Source organism: Etheostoma spectabile, chromosome 19 (genome assembly GCF_008692095.1).
Source record: "Etheostoma spectabile isolate EspeVRDwgs_2016 chromosome 19, UIUC_Espe_1.0, whole genome shotgun sequence".
NCBI classification, from domain to species: domain Eukaryota; kingdom Metazoa; phylum Chordata; class Actinopteri; order Perciformes; family Percidae; genus Etheostoma; species Etheostoma spectabile.
This window is the reverse complement of record NC_045751.1, coordinates 8,398,940-8,417,717: the sequence shown is the minus strand read 5'-3', so window position 1 is coordinate 8,417,717 and position 18,778 is coordinate 8,398,940. Positions and strand designations below refer to the sequence as shown.

The following is an 18,778-nucleotide window of genomic DNA, read 5'->3' as shown; positions in this document are numbered from 1 at the left end:
ACACACAGCTGAGTGTGTTGGTTGAACATGTTGAAGTGCCCACCCATTAATTTGCTTAAAATTAATTTGATGTACAATTTGGGTAAACAAATTGATGAACCAAATGTGAGCCTCCAAGCAGAAAAGTCATTTTGAAGGACACTAGCTGAAAAGAAATCTTGCCTACTCAACTTTCAGTTATGTATTTATTTTTTAAACAGTATGACACCCATGTCTACAAACTAAAACTTAACGGATTGTTATAAAACAATTTAAGAGATTGATTGAAAAATATACTGTAATATTTAAATGGTGAAATCAGCTCTCATCAGTTACATTTTTGTAAATAAAAAAGTATGACATATTTCAAAACAATTACACATTGTGAGATTTAAAAGACACAGCTTTGAAAGCAAACGTGTCAATATTCAGTGTTCTTTTCTAGTTTACGTTTTAATAATTTAGCTTATTATCATTTCAACATATATGTGCATCAATCAATTTTAGGACAGATCAAACGTGCACACAGTTAGACACAATAACCACATGAAATAAGTTGTTTCTGTATAATGCTTTTAATTAAAACAGTTTATTTGAAATGTTTATCACTTAAGACAGGAGATAAAGGATACTTCTTTAAATTATACAATATTTTTTATTTTTTATTGGAGACATTTTATGATAATTTGTAATATGATTAAAAGAATATATAGATTCTGCATCAAATAAACACATGACTTTTTGTGTTTCCTTATTAACCGATGTATTGCAAGTCTCTGGGAATCATTTTTAACGTTAAAAAAAAAAGTGTTTACAGTTGCTGCTTGGTTGGAAACTTAGCCCTAGACAAATTCTCAAATCTCCTGTTAGCTTTTAGCTTGGAATTGATGTAAGACCCTATAAATCTGTGTTTAACTCTTTTTTTAACTCTCAGTATAGAAGTGGGGATGAATTTCTCAGCCTAATTCCATCAATTTGAACAGATTTGACACTGCGAGACAAGCTGAAGCCCCCTACAAACAACACTACTATTTTATTTTGAAGGGGCTCATTGTGTATCATCAGTGCCCATCTGTATTGAAACACACACTTGATCTGGGCACCAGTTAGCAGTCAGAAGTTGCCAAAATTTCTGATTGACCAGAGTCACACTCATGCGTGTCATAATGTGAATGTGGTTTGCATTTATTTGAATGCGGGTCCATTGGAATACACATCACAGTACGACAGCAGCTTAAGCAGTTCTGTGAATCCAAGTCTATAAATGATCTATGTTACACTATACATTAAACTAAAATAAATCTATAAATCATGGAGTGGACTTGGAAACTCATCTTTATTTGGGGTAAGTCATATAATATTGTACTATATTTTTCAAGTGAATTTCTTTGAAAAGTGGTAATACTCACTCTTACAAAGTAACTGAGAGCACCCTATGTATGGTTTCATCTATTTTTTGAAAGCAAGTATGCAATGGAATTCCTTATAAATAAACAAATTAAATCCTAGATGTTGACCTTGAATTACGTTTTAATTTTTTTTTCTACATTAAAATACACAATTTTGTCATGTAGTAGGCAACCAAAAGGGATTTTTAATCTACAACGAAGTCTACTATAAAACTGAAAGATGTTTATTTTGTATTTTGTGAATGAGATTAATGTTGGTGTTCAACTTTATTTGCAGGATTCATCCTTCTCAGTTTCAGTCTTACTCTCCAGGCAGGTAAGGAAATATGTATAAAAGCAATGGTAGAAGAAGTATTAAAAATGTTTAACTTAAGTAAGTACCAAATTTATACTTATTTTTTGGACTTTTCTTCAGTGTTCACTCTTCAACTCATTCTCATGAACGTGTTTTGCTCGACAAATTGTGTGATATCCTGAGATATAAACAGCTAGTCGTGTAATCACCAGACATCACGGTTACAGTAAGTTTGGTGGACTCTAAAGAGAAAATATTACTGTGAGCCATGTGCTGAGCACCGTGAGGTCCCTGGTCTTTTAAGCTGGCGTTGCTGTCAAGTTCAGCCAACAAAAGGTGACCGTTGCACCAAAACGACTAGTAAGAAAATTCCGTGGGTTAAAACAAAAGTCCCCTTATGTAGCCTATCACTACTTTGCTCCTCTGTGTTTTTGACTGCACTAATCATTGTGGTTCATACGTTTATAAAATACGTGGAATACAGAGCAATTACACTGTAGTACTTTCCCTACCTAAGAATGGTTCATGAGAACAGCCTGAATTCTTTGACGTCTCTGGGCCTTTAACATTTATTCAGGATATCTGAAGATCTTGAAAAGTCTTAAAACATGACATATTTTTGTTTAAAAAAAAAAACGCATTGGGAAAATGTTTTACATATTTTGCTCTGCAAACGTGTACTTGCTTATCAATTCTATGATCTTTGTCACTGTGCCAACTCTCCAGCTAACTTGGCTCTGGGTGGAGTGGTTGTTGTGTCTTCATTGTGGGACTCCTGGATTGTACCAAGCTTGTTAACTGATGGCAACACTGATTCAACCTATGGTCATCGGAGCTGTGTTTCTACTCAGTACCAGAACGACCCCTGGTTTAGAGTGGACTTGGGGGGTCTGTATGACATCTCAACAGTTGTAATCGTCCGGAGAACCGATTGCTGCCCCACTGAGCTAGATGGGACAGAAATCCGGATTGGTGACTCATTGGAGAATAATGGCAACAACAATTCCAGGTGATACGATGGGTTTACCATGATACTCAGACTGGATAGTCATTTTGTTTTAACCCCATTATTCACAGTGTTGTTATTGCTATTTGTTTCAGTTTTGCATTTCTACTCTTTTCGCCTCCTCCTCCCTCAGGTGTGGAGTTATCACCGTGACCAGTGATGTTACCATGACCTTCGACTGCAACCAAATTAGAGGACGCTACGTCAACTTTTTCCTCCCTGGAGTAAATAAGAGACTTGTGCTTTGTGAAGTCAAAGTGTACGACCACTTTGCAGGAGGTAATGCATCATCATTGACGAATGGCATCCAACGCATATTTAATTATCCGGTTGGTTCCTGTGTGAATATCATTTTATTTTGTGTTGTTGATACTTAGTTACAAATTAAAAGGTCAGGCAGCTAGCGGATCAAGGAGAAATGCCTACGATATGGACAAAAATGAAATTGTGCTGAAACCATGCAGGAACTCATATTGCACCTTTAATTTGAAAAACAACTGCAGCTGTTGAATAGATGTGGTGGAGTAAAACGTGTAGTATAAAGCAAAAAAAAAAGGAAATACTCAGTACCTCCAAATTAATCTACTTGGTAACTTCCCACCACTGATGAGTAAACATATCTGCAGGTGAGATTAAACACTATACTGTTGGCTAAACTGCATGTTGATCATTTGTTTTGTTTGTATTATATGTTTTTCATGAAATATGATAAAAACAACACTTAATCATCAACAACATACTTGTAGTGTAGTGTGTTTGCAGTCTTGTTGTTGTTTAATTTTACAGTGTTTTTAAGCTCCTTATCACTTGCCTACCTGTGTAGGTGTTTTACAAATTTATCTTTGTCACTTTTCTAACTCTCCAGTTAACATGGCTCGGGGGGGAGTGGCTGCACAGTCTTCACTTTTTTACGCATGGACTCTAGCAAGCACGGTGATTGATGGCAATACTCATCCAATCTATTATGATGGGAGCTGTTCTTCAACTAAGTTGGAGAATAACCCGTGGTGGAGAGTGGACTTATTGGCTCCGTATGACATCTTATCAGTTGAAGTCACTCGACGTTCAGATTGCTGCATTTATGAACTAAACGGGGCAGAAATACGCATTGGAAACTCACTGGAGAACAATGGCAACAACAATCCCAGGTGATGTTATGGGTTAAACTAGCCTGACACTCAGACTGGAATGGCATTTTGTTTTCACCTAAGTGTTCACACTGACATTGTCTCCAATGTCTTTTGGAATGAGCTGTTTTTTTTTTTTCAGGATTAACAAATCTTTCTTTACTATCTGTCCCTCTTCCCGTTTTACTCCCTCAGATGTGGAGTTTTCTCTGTGACCAGTGCCGTTACCATGAACTTCAACTGTAGTCAGATGACAGGACGCTACGTCAATATTTTTATTCCTCAAGGAGGATATGTTCAGCTTTGTGAGGTCAAAGTGTACGCCACTACCAGCGTTACAGGAGGTATGCAATGCTAAGAATTGGCATCTAAAATTGATTAAATTATGTGGTGTTCCCAATACAATATTGTTTATTATTGTATACTTAAATACTAAAATATCTTCAGTGAAGAATGAGGTTGGTCTACTGTCACAACTAGTGTCCAGGTTGTGAGAGGTAAGCATTCCTTTAAAAAAACATTTAAATTGATGTTTAATCGTTTTTAGAAACATTCATCATAAACTTATAGCCCACATTAATCACATCTAACTAATCAACAATCAAAGTAACATTGTATGTGAAACAATAACCACAAGATAACAAACCACAAGACACATAACAAAAAAAACGTTTTAACAATTTTAAACGGAGCACACAGTGTATGTATCATTTCTTCAAAATTGCAATGGCAAGAAACTTTAAATGTTTTGGGGAATTTTAGCCATGCTGGTGACTTGATTTGGGGATAGAAATGCTTTTTGGATTGACTTATATTATTCACCATTATCAGCTTAAATATTCTATTTGTCTAATATTTTGCTTTACAATTAGCATTATAGCCTCAAAGAGCAGCTATATTGGGGCTGTATACGCTTTGTTTTGTTGAACTGTACTTTAGCAGGAAAACCAATGCTGTGGATTCCAAAATGAATCTGTAACAGGTTCTTTTTTAATAAATGTATTCATAAATTTCTTAATGACACTCTCACCAGTAAACGTTGCACCGAGAGGAGTAGCTACGCAGTCTGCAAATCCAGCTTCTGCAGAAACTGCTCCATCTAAGGCCATTGAGGAAAACACTGGGCAGGAGGCTCCGCAAGAAAACTGTGCCTCAGTCCCACCACAAGACAACCCCTGGTGGCAACTGGACCTTCGGAGTATCTACCGCATTAGTAATGTTTCTATCACTAGCATCTGCTGTTCACAAAACTTGACAGGAGCTGAGATCCGCATTGGCCTCAGGAATGACACCAAGAACAAGAGGTGATATTAGCAGGAACAAAAGAGTACTTAGTTGCTTTAGCAGCACTAATAGTCATTTGTTTCTTTTTACATATACTTCCTCCTTCTTTCAGGTGTGCCATCATCTACATTGGAGACGGAAATCAAAAATACAACTACAATTGTGGGATAATGGAAGGTCGCTTCATCCATGTTGTTCTTCCTGGACTAAAGAAGACTTTGACAATTTGTGAATTAAAGGTGTATGGTACTGTGCTAGGTAAGCTCCACAGCATAAAATTTCTCCCTGAAATCAGATTGCTGATGCCTTTCAGAGCAGAACCTTTCATCTATGTATTCAGTATGCCATAATTGGAAGAACAAAAGTACAAAAATCACAACAAAAAGGTCAAACATTTTCATTGTTTCCTCTCTGATAGTTTTATGTACATGGTAACATTAAAAGAATATACGTTAATTGAGTTAAACTTTGAACACCCTTGTTAAATTTAAAGTGCCAACCTAAAATAGTGAATAAACAGTATTCTAATTTTTTTTTCACACCTTTCTTCTACCTAGAAAATGTGGCTTTGAGAGGAGTGGCTTTTCAATCTTCCACAAAATTAACCGGACATGAAGCCAGCAAAGTTATTGATGGCGATATGTTTTCCACCTGCAGCATAACTGAAGACAAACCCAGTCAGTGGGTGATGGTGGATCTACTGGTTCCCTGTAGTGTGACCGTGGTCCAACTTGCCTACAGTCAGGACTGTTGCTTTAGTAGTGATGTTCAAGTGGATAACACAAGGTAAATATATCGTCAAAGAAGGATGGACGAATGCATCGCCCAACTATGTTTGTAAGTGGAGACTTCAGCAAAAAAAACTACAGCATCAGTCGTTGCAGAAGATGCCCAACAAAAATAATATTTACCTTCAACTGACAAAGCCCTCTAGTTGTTGTGGGATTCACAACACTTGCCTGAGAAATTGTGTGATATGGAGATATGGATATGTTGTTATGGAGCAGCAAAGTCTGCAGGTGGAGGAGGTTGGGGTGGATGGATGGCTCAACAAAACATGAGTTTGCATTGGGGAATGTAAAGACTATAGGAAATACTTTGGGACTTTTTGCCCATTGGTCATATTATCTCAGACTTTTGAGAATTTTACTAAAGTCATCTCTGGTAGTTAAACTAGCGTAAGTAATACTGTAAATATCTTTTACAGGTAAATCTGGATAACAAAAAAATAATCAAGTTTGAAGGTAAATCAAGCAGTGTCATGTGCACCTTTTCTTTGTCTCTTTTATCTATTTCAGCTGCATGGTCATCCCAAGTAGTTCACAATCACTTGTGACCCTGGATTGTGGAGGGATTGTAGGTCGCTATGTGACTGTAATGCATCCAATCATACCACCACCTCTGTGTGAGGTTGAGGTCTACAGCACTTGGAAAAATCCTCAGAATAGACATCTTCAGCTACGGAAGCCCCCGCACTGTGGTAAATAAATTCTACCGTTTTATGATATCCTGACTATGAAAAATCAAAACCTATCTCTGCAAAACTGGAAATTGAAAGGTCATCACATTTGCAGATGATGCTGACATTTACATTATTATTAGGACTTTAGGCTAATGTGGTGGGAGTGGTTAATTTCTTGCTCCAATTAAAGATTTAACTTGAATCACCTCTATAAATACCATAGTAATGCTAAATAATTGCTCTCAATGCCATGGTTGTTTTTTAAGCAGAAAGATTTTCCAAATTGATTTTTTTTCTCTATGTCCTTTTAGTGATTTAAAGTCTGATTGCCGTGCGGGCATTCATGCTAGTCCTACATCATGCATGCAAACAAATTATTGAATTTTCCTTTTTACACCAACAGATTACTGCTTATTTGATTCCTGCAGCCGTGACTACATTCTCATTCGCGATGAACCTAAATCATGGTTTGAAGCGCAGACCTACTGCAGAGAGAGGTTCACTGACCTGGCCACCATCAGCAATCCTAACGACATGAACAGGGTTGTTGACAAAATGAACAATGACTTCAACGATTTTTGGATTGGGCTATATGGTGTTGACTTAACCTGGAGGTGGTCTTTGTCAGATAAGGGTTACTATGGAGATGGTGAAGCTGAGTTCAGGAACTGGGGTGTTGGTGAACCCAACGCCCAGAGGGGCATTCAGCACTGTGCTGCCATGCAACACACGGGTGAATGGAGAGACATGGACTGTGACTTACCTAACTACTTCTTGTGCTTTGATGGTAATATTATGGAAAGTATCATTCACATGTTGACAAAGTAAAACCTTTTGTTTTGTGTTTACACTATTTAGCACAAACTATGGATGGCTTAAATATCAACCAATTTCAAAGGCTCCAAAAAAGCGGTGTTCTTAGTGTGTTGATGCATCTTGTATTTTTCTGTGTTCACAGGCAGAAACAGCACACCAGAAACCAAGATTTTTGTGGAAACAGCAATGAATTGGACAGATGCTCGACGCTACTGCATGGTGCACCACACAGACCTGCTCAGTGTGAGGAACCAGGCTGAGAACAATGAAATCCAGAGCATGGTGCCGGCAGAAAAGCTGGCCTGGATTGGCCTTTTTGAAGACTCCTGGAAGTGGTCAGATGGGAGTTACTCCTCATTCAGATACTGGTCTCAGGGACTAGTCAACAACTTAGGAGAGAGTCCAAAATGTGCTTATGTCTATGACAAGAAATGGAGCATAAGGTCCTGCGACACCAAATCCATGTTTCTCTGTTACTGTAAGTGGTATGCAAGTTTATTTCAGTTTTACATTATTACTTGAGCCATTGATTGAGTCACAATCATTTTCTTTGCAGCTGTAAATCCAGCAAATACAGCATGTTTTTGATTGAATGTGTTCTGCAAGTCAGAAAAAAAAGAAAAAAAAATTCCCTAAAATGTCTTTTAGACAAAGAAGCCCCCTTTGTTCCCATTGTGGGGCTGTTATCGGGCTCCCACCAATCAGGAGTGCTGTATTATTGAATGAAGGGGAACAAGCGTGCCAGTTACAAGCTCTATGGCAGTATGTTTCAGCTAATCTCCAAGTCTTGATAAGATGTGAGATAATGGGGCCAAAGCGTAGCGGTTTGTTAAAAACATTGGCAAAAAGAATGCCATGAATTGACCAAGGCTCTGTCATAGCACTTTTCAGGGTACGCCAGCAAAAAGACACATCAAAACCAAGTGAGGAGGGGCCTTAACACAATGGACCACCATTCTCTTTCCTTCTCTGTAGAGTAGACATCTTAAGTCACGGTCGTTTGCCTTTTCAGATAAATTTAGACACCGCTGATTGTAATTTACGCCAATTGCCCGGGAAAAAGTAATTGACATTGTTCAAAAATCTATTTGTCAGAAATTAGTTGCAGACCTACTCTACTTACAGTTTATTGACAAACATGAATCTTACTGTCAGTCTGTCATTCATTGCTGCCACCTACCTACCTACCTACCTAGCATTAAGGCTAAATGTAAAATTAAGATTTTCTATAGAAAGTTAAATTAATTGAAATTTTGTAGTTAAATTAATTGAAATGACCAAAACATTATCAAGCACTCAGATCCTTGACATCATTTTGACTCAAAAAATGAAAAAATGTAATCAATTACTTATCTCAAGCAGCTACTAAGTCTCTTCAACTTAAGTCATTTTTGTGGCGCATTGAAATCAACCTGAACTACTGGCTGCCTGGAATATAGGTAATTCATCTTAAAAGTAACTCTATGCTTAATAATAACGTTCACTAGTGATGCTACTGCTACTGGGGTCCATGGACTAAAAATGTGCAAAACAAATGGCACAGCTCTTTAAATCATCATTTCATAGTACCGCCGAAAAATGTCAGCTAAACAATCACACCAGCAACTGTTTTTCAGACTTCAAGAAAAGGTCTGTCATGAGGATCAGTACTGACTTTGACATGAGTGACCCAGTCATCCAACAACAAATCCTAAGCCAGGTGAGAGAGATCCATTTTACTAAGATTTATGTGTGCAAACATAAAAGTCTACTCCCTGTGTGATTTATAGTTCATAGGAGCTATAGCTAATGAGATCCAAGTTGCTAATCGTTAACTTCATAAGAAATGTAAAGACTAACTTTTGTGTATGCTTCATAGCTAGAGGAACAGATGAAAAAAAAGGGCATCAGTGATTTTAAGATCCGCTGGAGGATGTCGGGATGTGTTTCACGCAAGGACGACAGCACAAATTTAAAGTAAGATTTTCCAGTTTTGCATTTAATTCACTGTTTTTATTGTTGTTTTTGTCCCAATACTAGTTTATGCTTCCATTATTTTCCATTTTAAAAGATGATAAAGTTTTTTAGACATATAAGTGGAGACAATATCTAAGCAAAGGCTAACAACATTTAAAATCTAATTTACCTTCTTGGCAAGTACAGTTTAGACCAAAAAAGTACACACAGCAAATCAAATGAGACATACTGTATTGTATTCTTTGAAAAAATCAATTCTAATTTTGTTTTTTTTAGTGGCTTTTTCTTCATTAAAAATTTGTTTGGGCACTCAGCGTTCTTGTTTTTAAATATATATTTTCTCAGTTTTTATCTCTTCTCGTCTTTCTGTGAAGAGCTCTGTAACTACTGCTTTTTGAACTGGTTTAAAACGTGCTGCATTATTAGTTTGGCCGTTTACTGGCTTGTAAAAACTCTAGGAGAAAGTATAGTAAAGTAAAGTGGTAGTAGCTCAGTCCATAGGGAGTTGGGTTGGGAACCGGAGGGTTACTGGTTCAAGTCCCCGTACGGACCAAAGTATGATGGTGGACTGGTAGCTGGAGAGGTGCCAGTTCACCTCCTGGGCACTGCCAAGGTGCTCTTGAGCAAGGCACCGAACCCCCAACCGCTCGGGGCGCCTTTCCATGGGCAGCCCTCACCCTGACATCTCTCCATTAGTGCATGTGTAGGTCCTGAGCATGTGTGTGTAATTCAGGCATGTGTGTAATGTGTGTAATAACAACAGAGTGAAAAGTGTAGTTTCCCCCTGTAGGATTAATAAAGTATAATATAATATAATATAATATAATAAAATATAATATATAGTATATAATAAAATAAAATGAATAAATAAAGTAAGCAAAAATACAAAATACAAAAATGTATTTATATAAAAAATACAATGTATTGATTAGAATCTTCAGTGTACCATGATAGTTCACCTTTTTGGCTCAAATAAGAGTTTGGCCTTGTTTGCCAACACTTCTATTGACCAATAAACATGCAACCATTGTAAATTCTCAATATCATCTACAATATGGGGAGTTTTTTGCCTAAAATGTGTATTCCTTTCTGTGCTGTTCTACATGTTGACCTGTGGAGAAAGTTGGAATACAAAGTGCGTCTGCTTTCTTTTCTTCAACAGGTGCGTGCAGCCTGAAGGGGCTGGAACATGAGTCTTGCTTCTCTGGCTGCGGACTGAAGTTGGAAAAACTACTAATGTGTGTACTTGAGGGAATAAACAGGGAAAGAACAAGCATAAGATGACAAAACATGCCTACAATGAGCAAACACAGTATGCATAGATTGTATTTAAGTTGCCATACCTATGTGCCAATGGCATTTTACTTTGTAGCCAATTCAAAATACTCATGTACATTGTTTTGTATGAAACCATGAATCTTTCTGAAAATAGTGTGTTATGTTAAAGAGTTTAAATGTGTCTTGCTCTCTCTTGTCAGATATTACAGAAGCAGCATTACATGGATATAAAATGAATAATTTGCAAATTATTGAATAAAACATCAAAAAAGGCAAAGAAAGTCCAAAAACTAAATACATTAAATACAGCACAGTTCATCATTAGTTACTGAAGCATATTTCCCTCTCAAAGGCATGAGTTCCGTTCTATGCAAAATTTGTAATCATAACAGAGGGCTCAGCCCAGTTAACTTTAAAAAGGACACTGAGAATGATCACATCACGTCCTATGTAATTATGCTATAGTCTAAATAATCCAAAGCTAACACACAAAACAAAAATGAGCTAAATAAGCAACACAAACACACTAGAAACAAAAAATAAAAATAAAAGCACATTATTTTTGTTTTTTCTTTAATTTTTCTCCTCTTTAATTAAAATTTTGCTCTGAATCAGTATTAAGGACCATACATGATGGAGAGCAGTTTGATATGAGTTTAACCTGAAGGAGAAAATATTTTAATACATGGATCTAAAGTATGTCTGTTTGTGGTCATTAGCTGAAAAAGTGGAGAACATTCTGCATTAAAACATCTAACGGATCATGAAATCCTGGACTTGGTGTTGGACCGATTTATTAATACGTAAACTGCAGGTATTGTCCTACTTTTGATGGCTGTATCAGGACTGAAGGCGCGATTTTGACAGGGTCTGTTCTTTGTATAATGGATTAAAAAAAAAAAAAAATTGTACCACCACCTCTAAAGCTTCTTAATTAATCTTCTTAGTTTATACATAAAATGAAAATTTGGGTTTCTATTTTAGATTTAAAACCAAGGGCACTGTGGTGAAATAGAAAATAAGTTCTGTCTTTCAATCTGAGTCTTCCTACAGAGTGATTTACTGCTGAAACAGATTAGAGAGACAGAGACACAACCAGTCTATTCTTAGAAACGTTTGCATATCTGATTTCAGTTTCATGCATGGCAGGAATTACGAGGTTTGTCTGACGTCAAAATCTGCTGGCGGGCTGACAAAAATGTACAAATCTTTTAGCACAGACAAGAAAAGACAATGAAACTAAACATGGGTGCGGACATGAAAGCTCACCTGGTACAATAAACCATAGCCACAAGTTAATCTTCAATAACCGTAATTATGTGCAAACACGTCATAGTTCATGAAAAATTCTTTTTCACACAATAAACATTGCAACCAGATGTCTTTCATTGCACTTATTCAGAATCATTCTATTTTTATTTGTAATGCAGATTAAGTCACGTGTACTATGTGATAAAATGTTTTGAAGCATGTGTGTTTTGTTGTATTTGTGTTAATCATATTCTTTATTTGATGATTAAATGCATAAGTCTACTCTAATGGCTGTAGAGTACTTTGCTGTACTAAAACCAACTGGAAAGAACATTGATAAAAACAGCGAAACAAAATTATTGGTCCTAAAAACAAAACAATGACCTGAAAGATACCAAATCGCATCATAAAGCTGAGATGAACTGCAGTAATTCTCAGTGTGCTTTTCATTAATATGCTTCACATTATACATAGGGATTTATTCTACTGTTAAAATGCAAATATTGATATATTGATGAGAGCAGCTTTAATTATGTTTAACTGTCTAATGTTCTTGCTTTTTGCTTATGTGAATAAAATAAATTATGTTTCTGGCTGTTACCCTTTTGAGATTTAGAAGGAATATGCACTGTAGATGTATGAATTATGACCTTATAGGCTGTATTAACAAGCCCCCTAAACATGATTGTCATCATTGCTGGCAATACGCTATTTGATTTATGCCAAATATTTTTTTAAGAAATCCTGTGTTTTGAATATGAATAATTTTAATTGTAAACGCAACATCTTAAATCTATAGTGCACAGTTTCTGTTGTCCTCATGAGGAATTGTAAGTAATGACAACAAAACATTTGTCGTGTCCACATGATACAAGCCTTCCGAGATCGAGCACAGCCCCCACCCTTCCTCCACACAGTTGCTAGTAGCCAAGGAGGACCGAGGAGGACAACAGGATGGACTCTTCAGAAGAGATAATTATCTCCACTTGAGTTTCTGCTCACAAAAGTCACCAGATGACACCAGTTTCTGAACATGGCCCTACTGAAAAAAACAGAGAGCGTTGTGTGGAGCTGATAGTGTCAATTAGCTTTGTAGCAACTCATTTGCCAATTGCTTGACTGTAACAGGTCATTATTCACAAAATGTTATACACTAAAGCTTTAATAATGAAGCTGTTATATTTTTCATAGAGAGGTTAACCGTAGAAAGTAATGAACAGTAGGCTTAAAGACGTTTACAGGAAATCAGAACATTTCTTATCACCAGTGCAATTACTGAACTAAATTACTTCATTTTCATTTCTGGGAAAACAGAACTTAAAAGTAATGATCATCCAATAGGCATCCACAAGTCTTGTCCAAAGCGAAAGCTATTGAAGGTATCATTACTCATCACCAAGGAGAAACGAAATTCAACACAATGAAGTACGCCGTTACCAAGATCCAAGAATGAAAAAAATGCATAAGGCGTGGCTTAAAGGTGTTCATAAATAACATCCTCAGGCTCTCTAGTCCACCTCACCGCTGCTGGAACACGTAAGTGGATTTGTGTAAACATTTGTTTTTGAAATTTCCATTCTTTGTTTCTTTTATTACATTTCAAATAATAATCAGTACAAACTATATTTGTGAAGATGTGCACTGTTAGCTTACTGGAGCTTACTGCTTACTATTATTAATCTTTCGTCACCTTCCTTATCATCAATCATGCTACTGCTTAACTTCATTATGATGTAAATAGTTTTCTGTAATGATTTTACAACCATTTTCAAAGTGAAACGTTTTAAAGTTACTTTTTGAAATAGTGTTTTTAATTTTATTTTGACGTTTTATCCTTATTCTTGGAACGGTTTATGATTAGTTTTGAAAAGTAGTCTTATTTTTATAAACCTTATGTTATGAATAACCTTCATGTTATGTGTTTTGCATTATCAGGGATCTGCAAAAAGCCAAACATCTTGCCAGACATTAGGCTACATCATAAGAGCTGTTGCAGGTCAGTGAATTTAATTATTTTTGTTTTATTCATTAGATTTGAGCAAATATGAGATACTTCAAACGGTGCTACATTCTTATATGTCAGCAGCTATAGGGTTTATAAGTTCTTACTATTTTTCTAACGTTTATTAAATACAAAAAGGCAAATACATACAGTACATAATTACATGCTCATGCTACCTTTCTAATAAGTCAGCAAATCTGCAACAAATGTTAAGTCATTAAAAAAGGTGAATTAACCATATATTGTGCACTCATAAATGTTTATGATGTAATTACAGGTCCCAGAAGTGGACAGCAAACTGTTAATAAATTATTTATAACGGGTTCTTCAAGCCTGCATATACTGTATAATATAATATATATACTGTGTATGTTGTGGAGGACTAAATTAGGACTGTTTATTAAGCTGATCCCAGTTTCCAACTTCGCCCAGGTGTGTCTGCCAAAAGACAGAGGGAAACCACTACTCTCCTTTGATATTTTATTCAAAAGCAACAGTACAAACATGGGCGTCTGCTATTACTCTGTTTAGCTGAGTAGGTGTGTGTGTGTGTGTGGTTCTGCAAGGAAAAACAACATAATACACAATGCATAAGAACCACATGCAGTCTAGCAAACAATAACAACCCGTCATTTAGTACATAATATACATATAGGTTAGCTGAAAATAACAAACTCACCAATAACCACATTATAATTTTGCTGTGTCATTACTATACTATATACAACTATAAACCATTAGCCTACAACGAGCCTAAAGAACTGACAACACAAGTTACATGACTCACAGATCTCGAGGACGCACACACACAGTCTCAACCTGATCATCTTACGTTTATTGTGTTAGCATGGTAACATTTAACACTTAGCACTACACACAAAGTACAGATATTAAACCATAAATCTAAATATATATTGCGCAAATTGGTCTATATCCACGATGTTCCACTTCTGCGATAACTTTCGCCAGATTGTATTAATTTAGACCAGATGTCTATTGGCTTGGACTTTCTTTGTAATGCCATTTTAAACTCTGGTCGATTAATTAGAACAATCGTTTAATCAGGTCTTTGCAGGGTAAATCCAGACAGTTTGACTATCTGTCCAGTCTGAGTTTTCTGTTGCCTGACTAAAACTATTTTTGAACGTTCCACCAAAACAAGTTCCTTCCCGAGGCTATTTTCCTCTGTGGAGGAAGGTTTGGCAATGCTAGACTTGAGCAAATTAACTGATGTTTACCTGATGAGGGGGCTAGAAAAAAGCAGAGGAATCGCAAAGGTCATTAAGATTCATCCTACGGGCACATTGGATATCTATACCAAATGTTGTGGCAATCCATTCAATAGTTGTTGACTCATTTCAGTCTGGACCAAAGTGGTGGACCACCTGATTGACCGCCATTGCCATCCACGGAGCCACGCCTCCAGTGAGATGGTTCAAGTGTCTTAAAAAGTATTAGAAAGTGGTAAAACTAAATTATTAACATGGGTTCTGTTGTTGTCACTTCTTCAGGTATTCCAATACTGCTGGACTACAATTTTTGAAGCTTAACTGAAAAAAAAAAAAAACTTTCATCCTCATCTTGATGTCTAAGGGTAACGTCATGGAGTTGATGTCGGAGGAAGAGATTGACGAGATCCTGCACGTTTTTCTCTCCGAGCATGTGCAACAAAACCCAATGTCCACCAGCACAAAACTATTCTCTTATTTGGCACTGCTAAATGCATACATTCCTGAGGCCTATCTTCTCAAAACTGAGTATCAGAAGATCCTTGGACCACCTGAGCCCATCCATGGAGGCCCCCCCTTTGAAGAAAGAATGAAGCCTTTTACGTATTTTATCAACACATCCAGTCCAAACCCTGAACAAATATCTATGCACACAGTGATTGCACAGCGTGCTGTTGAATTACTAGCTCGGGAAGGGAATTTCAGGAGTGATATAATGAAGAAGTTTATGTCTTCACTTTGTGGAGATCAGACCCAACCATATATACTCCCGTTCATCAAAGATTTGTTGACAAAGAGAGAAATGGGAAAAAATGGTAAAGGAAAATTTTCCAGATTAATTATAGATATGCTAGACAAAGAGAATTTTAAAAAAACAGTGCATGTCTTGAACAAGGCATCAAATAAATTAAGACAGAACTCCATTTTTCCCCAAACTATTTCCCGTCTTTATTATATGAAAGGAGGCATCATTAACTATAAAAAAGCTGAAAAATGGGCAAAGGAAGCCATTAAAAGAGCTCCAAAGAACTCTTATGTGGCTGACACTCTCGGGCAGATATACAAAAACTGTTTGATAAGGAATGCCAACGGACTGGAGGACATCTTGCACATGGCAGAAAAGGCTTTCGAAGCCTTTAAAGATGTGGAGAGCAAAGCTGAGAATGAAGAGGGCCCAGAAATGAAGGACACAGCTGGTACTGTAAGCATTTCAAATTCTTTCAACAACAGAGGCCTCTTTGGCTTTATTCAAGTGGCAAAGACAGCCTTTGAGAAACTGAATAAAGGACCATCTTATCATTTAAAGAAACACGGTTTCATTGAAAAGTTAAAACCGGAAGTGGAAATCAAGTTTGACTTTTTTGAATGGTACCTAGCCTACTCCAAGCCTAACAAGACGTCCTCAGAGCCGTATTACTTTTGGAAGGACATTGTAATTTGTTACAAACTGTACACAACAAAAAACGCAGCTGAATCCACCAGCTTTCCAGGTCTTCTAGATCTCCTGAATCACGGCCTTTTCACATCAAAAGGACGATGTGTTAAGTTTGAGGAGGCAGAGGAAACAGTGTCTGAATTAGAGGCAATCCGAGATCATTTGAAAACCACATACGAGGCAAATGTTGACGATGTCAAAGAAGCTGAGAGGTACATCCTCTCCAACATCATCTTGAGCAACAAGATGCAAAACTCTTTGCAGCACACTCCAGTGACAGAACTCCAAGCAATAATTCACAGATTCCTGGGCACAGAAGTTGGGCATAGAAGCCCTCAGTTTTACCTTTTGGTTCTGCTGTTGTTTTGGCCTGAGGAAGAGCCTTGGGTGGTGCAAGAAGAGGATGATGAAGAAGTGGAACAGAAGGCCACAGAGGACGACGAGTCAGAAGACAAAACCTGGGAGGATGAGGACAGCAATGGGGATCAAGAAACAAGAACAGAGCCTGCACAACTATCCCTTGACCTCATGTTTGGTCCTGACCTGCAACAGAGTGTCACATTCATGGAGAAAGCGTTTGAGAGAGCTAAGTATGCCAAGTACCTTCGAGGCCGGTACCTTTTGCCTCTGTTTTTTCTGGGGACAGGCTCTGGACTGAGTAAATGGATTCACAGATCAAGGTTGGATGCAATCGTGGAAAAAAGGGTGGATGCCAAACTAGCTGATGATTATGACAAAACAAATAAGAATAAATTGAGGCGCATCAATGAAATGTGGAACAATGGGGAAGTGTGGCGAGTCCCAGAAATCCAAGACATGCTTCTCCCAATCCGAGTAGAGCCATGCCACTCTTCCACCATGCCACATGTGCATGAAAAAGAGCAAGTGTTTATTTGTGTTGGAGGGCAGAAAATAATGGACTTTAAACAACCTAAAGTTCCATTGTTGAGCCCAATGCCTTACTATCTTGGCTTCACAATTCGGGGTCCCGTTGTCTTCAAAGTGGGACATCCTTAACTTACTAACTGCTCCTAATGGGTTAGGATGGCTTAAATGCAGAGAATACAAGCCTTGTATGTGTAAATAAACTTAGCAAAAAAAAAAATATTATTCCTATTATTACAAAAGCAATGTCTGTACAAAATGTTATGGCAACCCATTCCATAGTTACTTAAAGCGGTAGGCTGACCGACAGATCATCATTATCATGGAGACACCCTGCCAGCTAAAAATAATTGCCTTTGGGACAGAAAGACACATTGAATCATTAAAAATGTAAGGTTTAGTTTATGGGTGTTGTTACGGCTACTGTCATACTTGTTCATCATACTGTGTTTTATTGTGTGTGTGCATATGTCCTGTATTTATCTTTTTAAATGCAAAAAATAGTAATGGTGGACCGCTAGGTGTGTTACTTTAGTTTTTCTCCTGTTTAATTAGTTAGGGAGGTAATCATTGTCAGTCTTTAGGCCATATTTTGGTTCTTTAGGTTAGTATCTTATTTTCTAGACAGGATTGTTTTGATTGTTATTTTAGTGGTAGGCCACCCTGAAGCCTTATTTAAGTTACATATATCTGTTTAATCATTAGTTCTACTTATTGTCAAAAAATATGTGTGTGCCTTTATAACAACTAGTTTTGTGGCTACTTGGGAGATGGGGAAGATGGAGCCTTTTTTGTTCATGTTGCGTCCTAGGCACCCCTAGACGGGGGCGTAACAGGTGTATAAAAGAAAATGTATAAAATACACATTTGACATATTTATATAACGTATTAACATGTTTAACATTCACTCTAATGAAGAAAAAACAAAGTGAAAAGCATAATTTTTGTTCTTTTTTAAATATACTTTTTCAATACAAACTTGAAATGCATTGTATTGGTTTGCATTAGACTTTGACAGTTTTATGTTATCAGTTGTTGCTTGTATTCCTTTTCTTTTAGTATGCATGTGTATACAAACTTGAATCAATGTTTTGACAAAAAGGAACATGTTGTAAAAAAAGGTAATTTGAAATAATGTATGCATTTGTTTTGGGAATAAAATTAAACTTGCAATGGGAGTTTTTGAACCACAGACGTTCACTGAAATTTGTGAGGACACTTTTAAAATAAAAGGTCATTTGGGTGTAAAAAAAAACAAAACAAACAGTTCTATGGGTCCACAAAATCATTTTCCCATTCATTGTTGATGGGGCAACTCCAGATTTTTTGCCAGATTACGTAAACAATTTTTGAGTTAGGCTACT

At 36.9% G+C, this 18,778-nt stretch overlaps 2 protein-coding genes and 1 long non-coding RNA gene across 5 annotated transcripts; 2 read left to right on the top strand and 1 right to left on the bottom strand.

Moving 5' to 3' along the window:
• The first annotated feature begins 1,225 nt into the window (after positions 1 to 1,225).
• LOC116706924 (uncharacterized) lies at positions 1,226 to 11,287 on the top strand. Of its 2 annotated transcripts, XM_032543983.1 has the most exons (15): positions 1,226 to 1,324; positions 1,666 to 1,704; positions 2,410 to 2,692; positions 2,823 to 2,968; positions 3,555 to 3,837; positions 4,012 to 4,160; positions 4,850 to 5,120; positions 5,213 to 5,358; positions 5,658 to 5,886; positions 6,399 to 6,580; positions 6,966 to 7,349; positions 7,521 to 7,856; positions 8,995 to 9,077; positions 9,237 to 9,334; positions 10,497 to 11,287. In XM_032543983.1, exons 1-15 carry the CDS (start codon positions 1,291 to 1,293, stop codon positions 10,525 to 10,527), a joined length of 2,694 nt encoding a protein of 897 aa, XP_032399874.1. In that variant the 5' UTR covers positions 1,226 to 1,290; the 3' UTR covers positions 10,528 to 11,287. The 2 variants fall into 2 exon arrangements, with proteins under 2 accessions (XP_032399874.1, XP_032399875.1); XM_032543984.1 differs by lacking the exon at positions 9,237 to 9,334.
• LOC116706949 (uncharacterized) lies at positions 10,885 to 16,975 on the bottom strand. Its single transcript, XR_004336375.1, has 2 exons — positions 16,875 to 16,975; positions 10,885 to 12,905 (listed from the first exon to the last, which is right to left on the bottom strand). It is a non-coding gene; the product is annotated as an uncharacterized LOC116706949 (long non-coding RNA).
• On the top strand, positions 13,375 to 18,660 carry LOC116706925 (sterile alpha motif domain-containing protein 9). 2 transcript variants are annotated; one of them, XM_032543985.1, is made up of 3 exons: positions 13,375 to 13,399; positions 13,799 to 13,859; positions 15,377 to 18,660. In XM_032543985.1, exon 3 carries the CDS (start codon positions 15,450 to 15,452, stop codon positions 17,544 to 17,546), a length of 2,097 nt encoding a protein of 698 aa, XP_032399876.1. In that variant the 5' UTR covers positions 13,375 to 13,399; positions 13,799 to 13,859; positions 15,377 to 15,449; the 3' UTR covers positions 17,547 to 18,660. The 2 variants fall into 2 exon arrangements, with proteins under 2 accessions (XP_032399876.1, XP_032399878.1); XM_032543987.1 differs by lacking the exon at positions 13,375 to 13,399 and having other exon boundaries at positions 13,796 to 13,859; positions 15,459 to 18,660.
• The last annotated feature ends 118 nt before the right edge of the window (positions 18,661 to 18,778 follow it).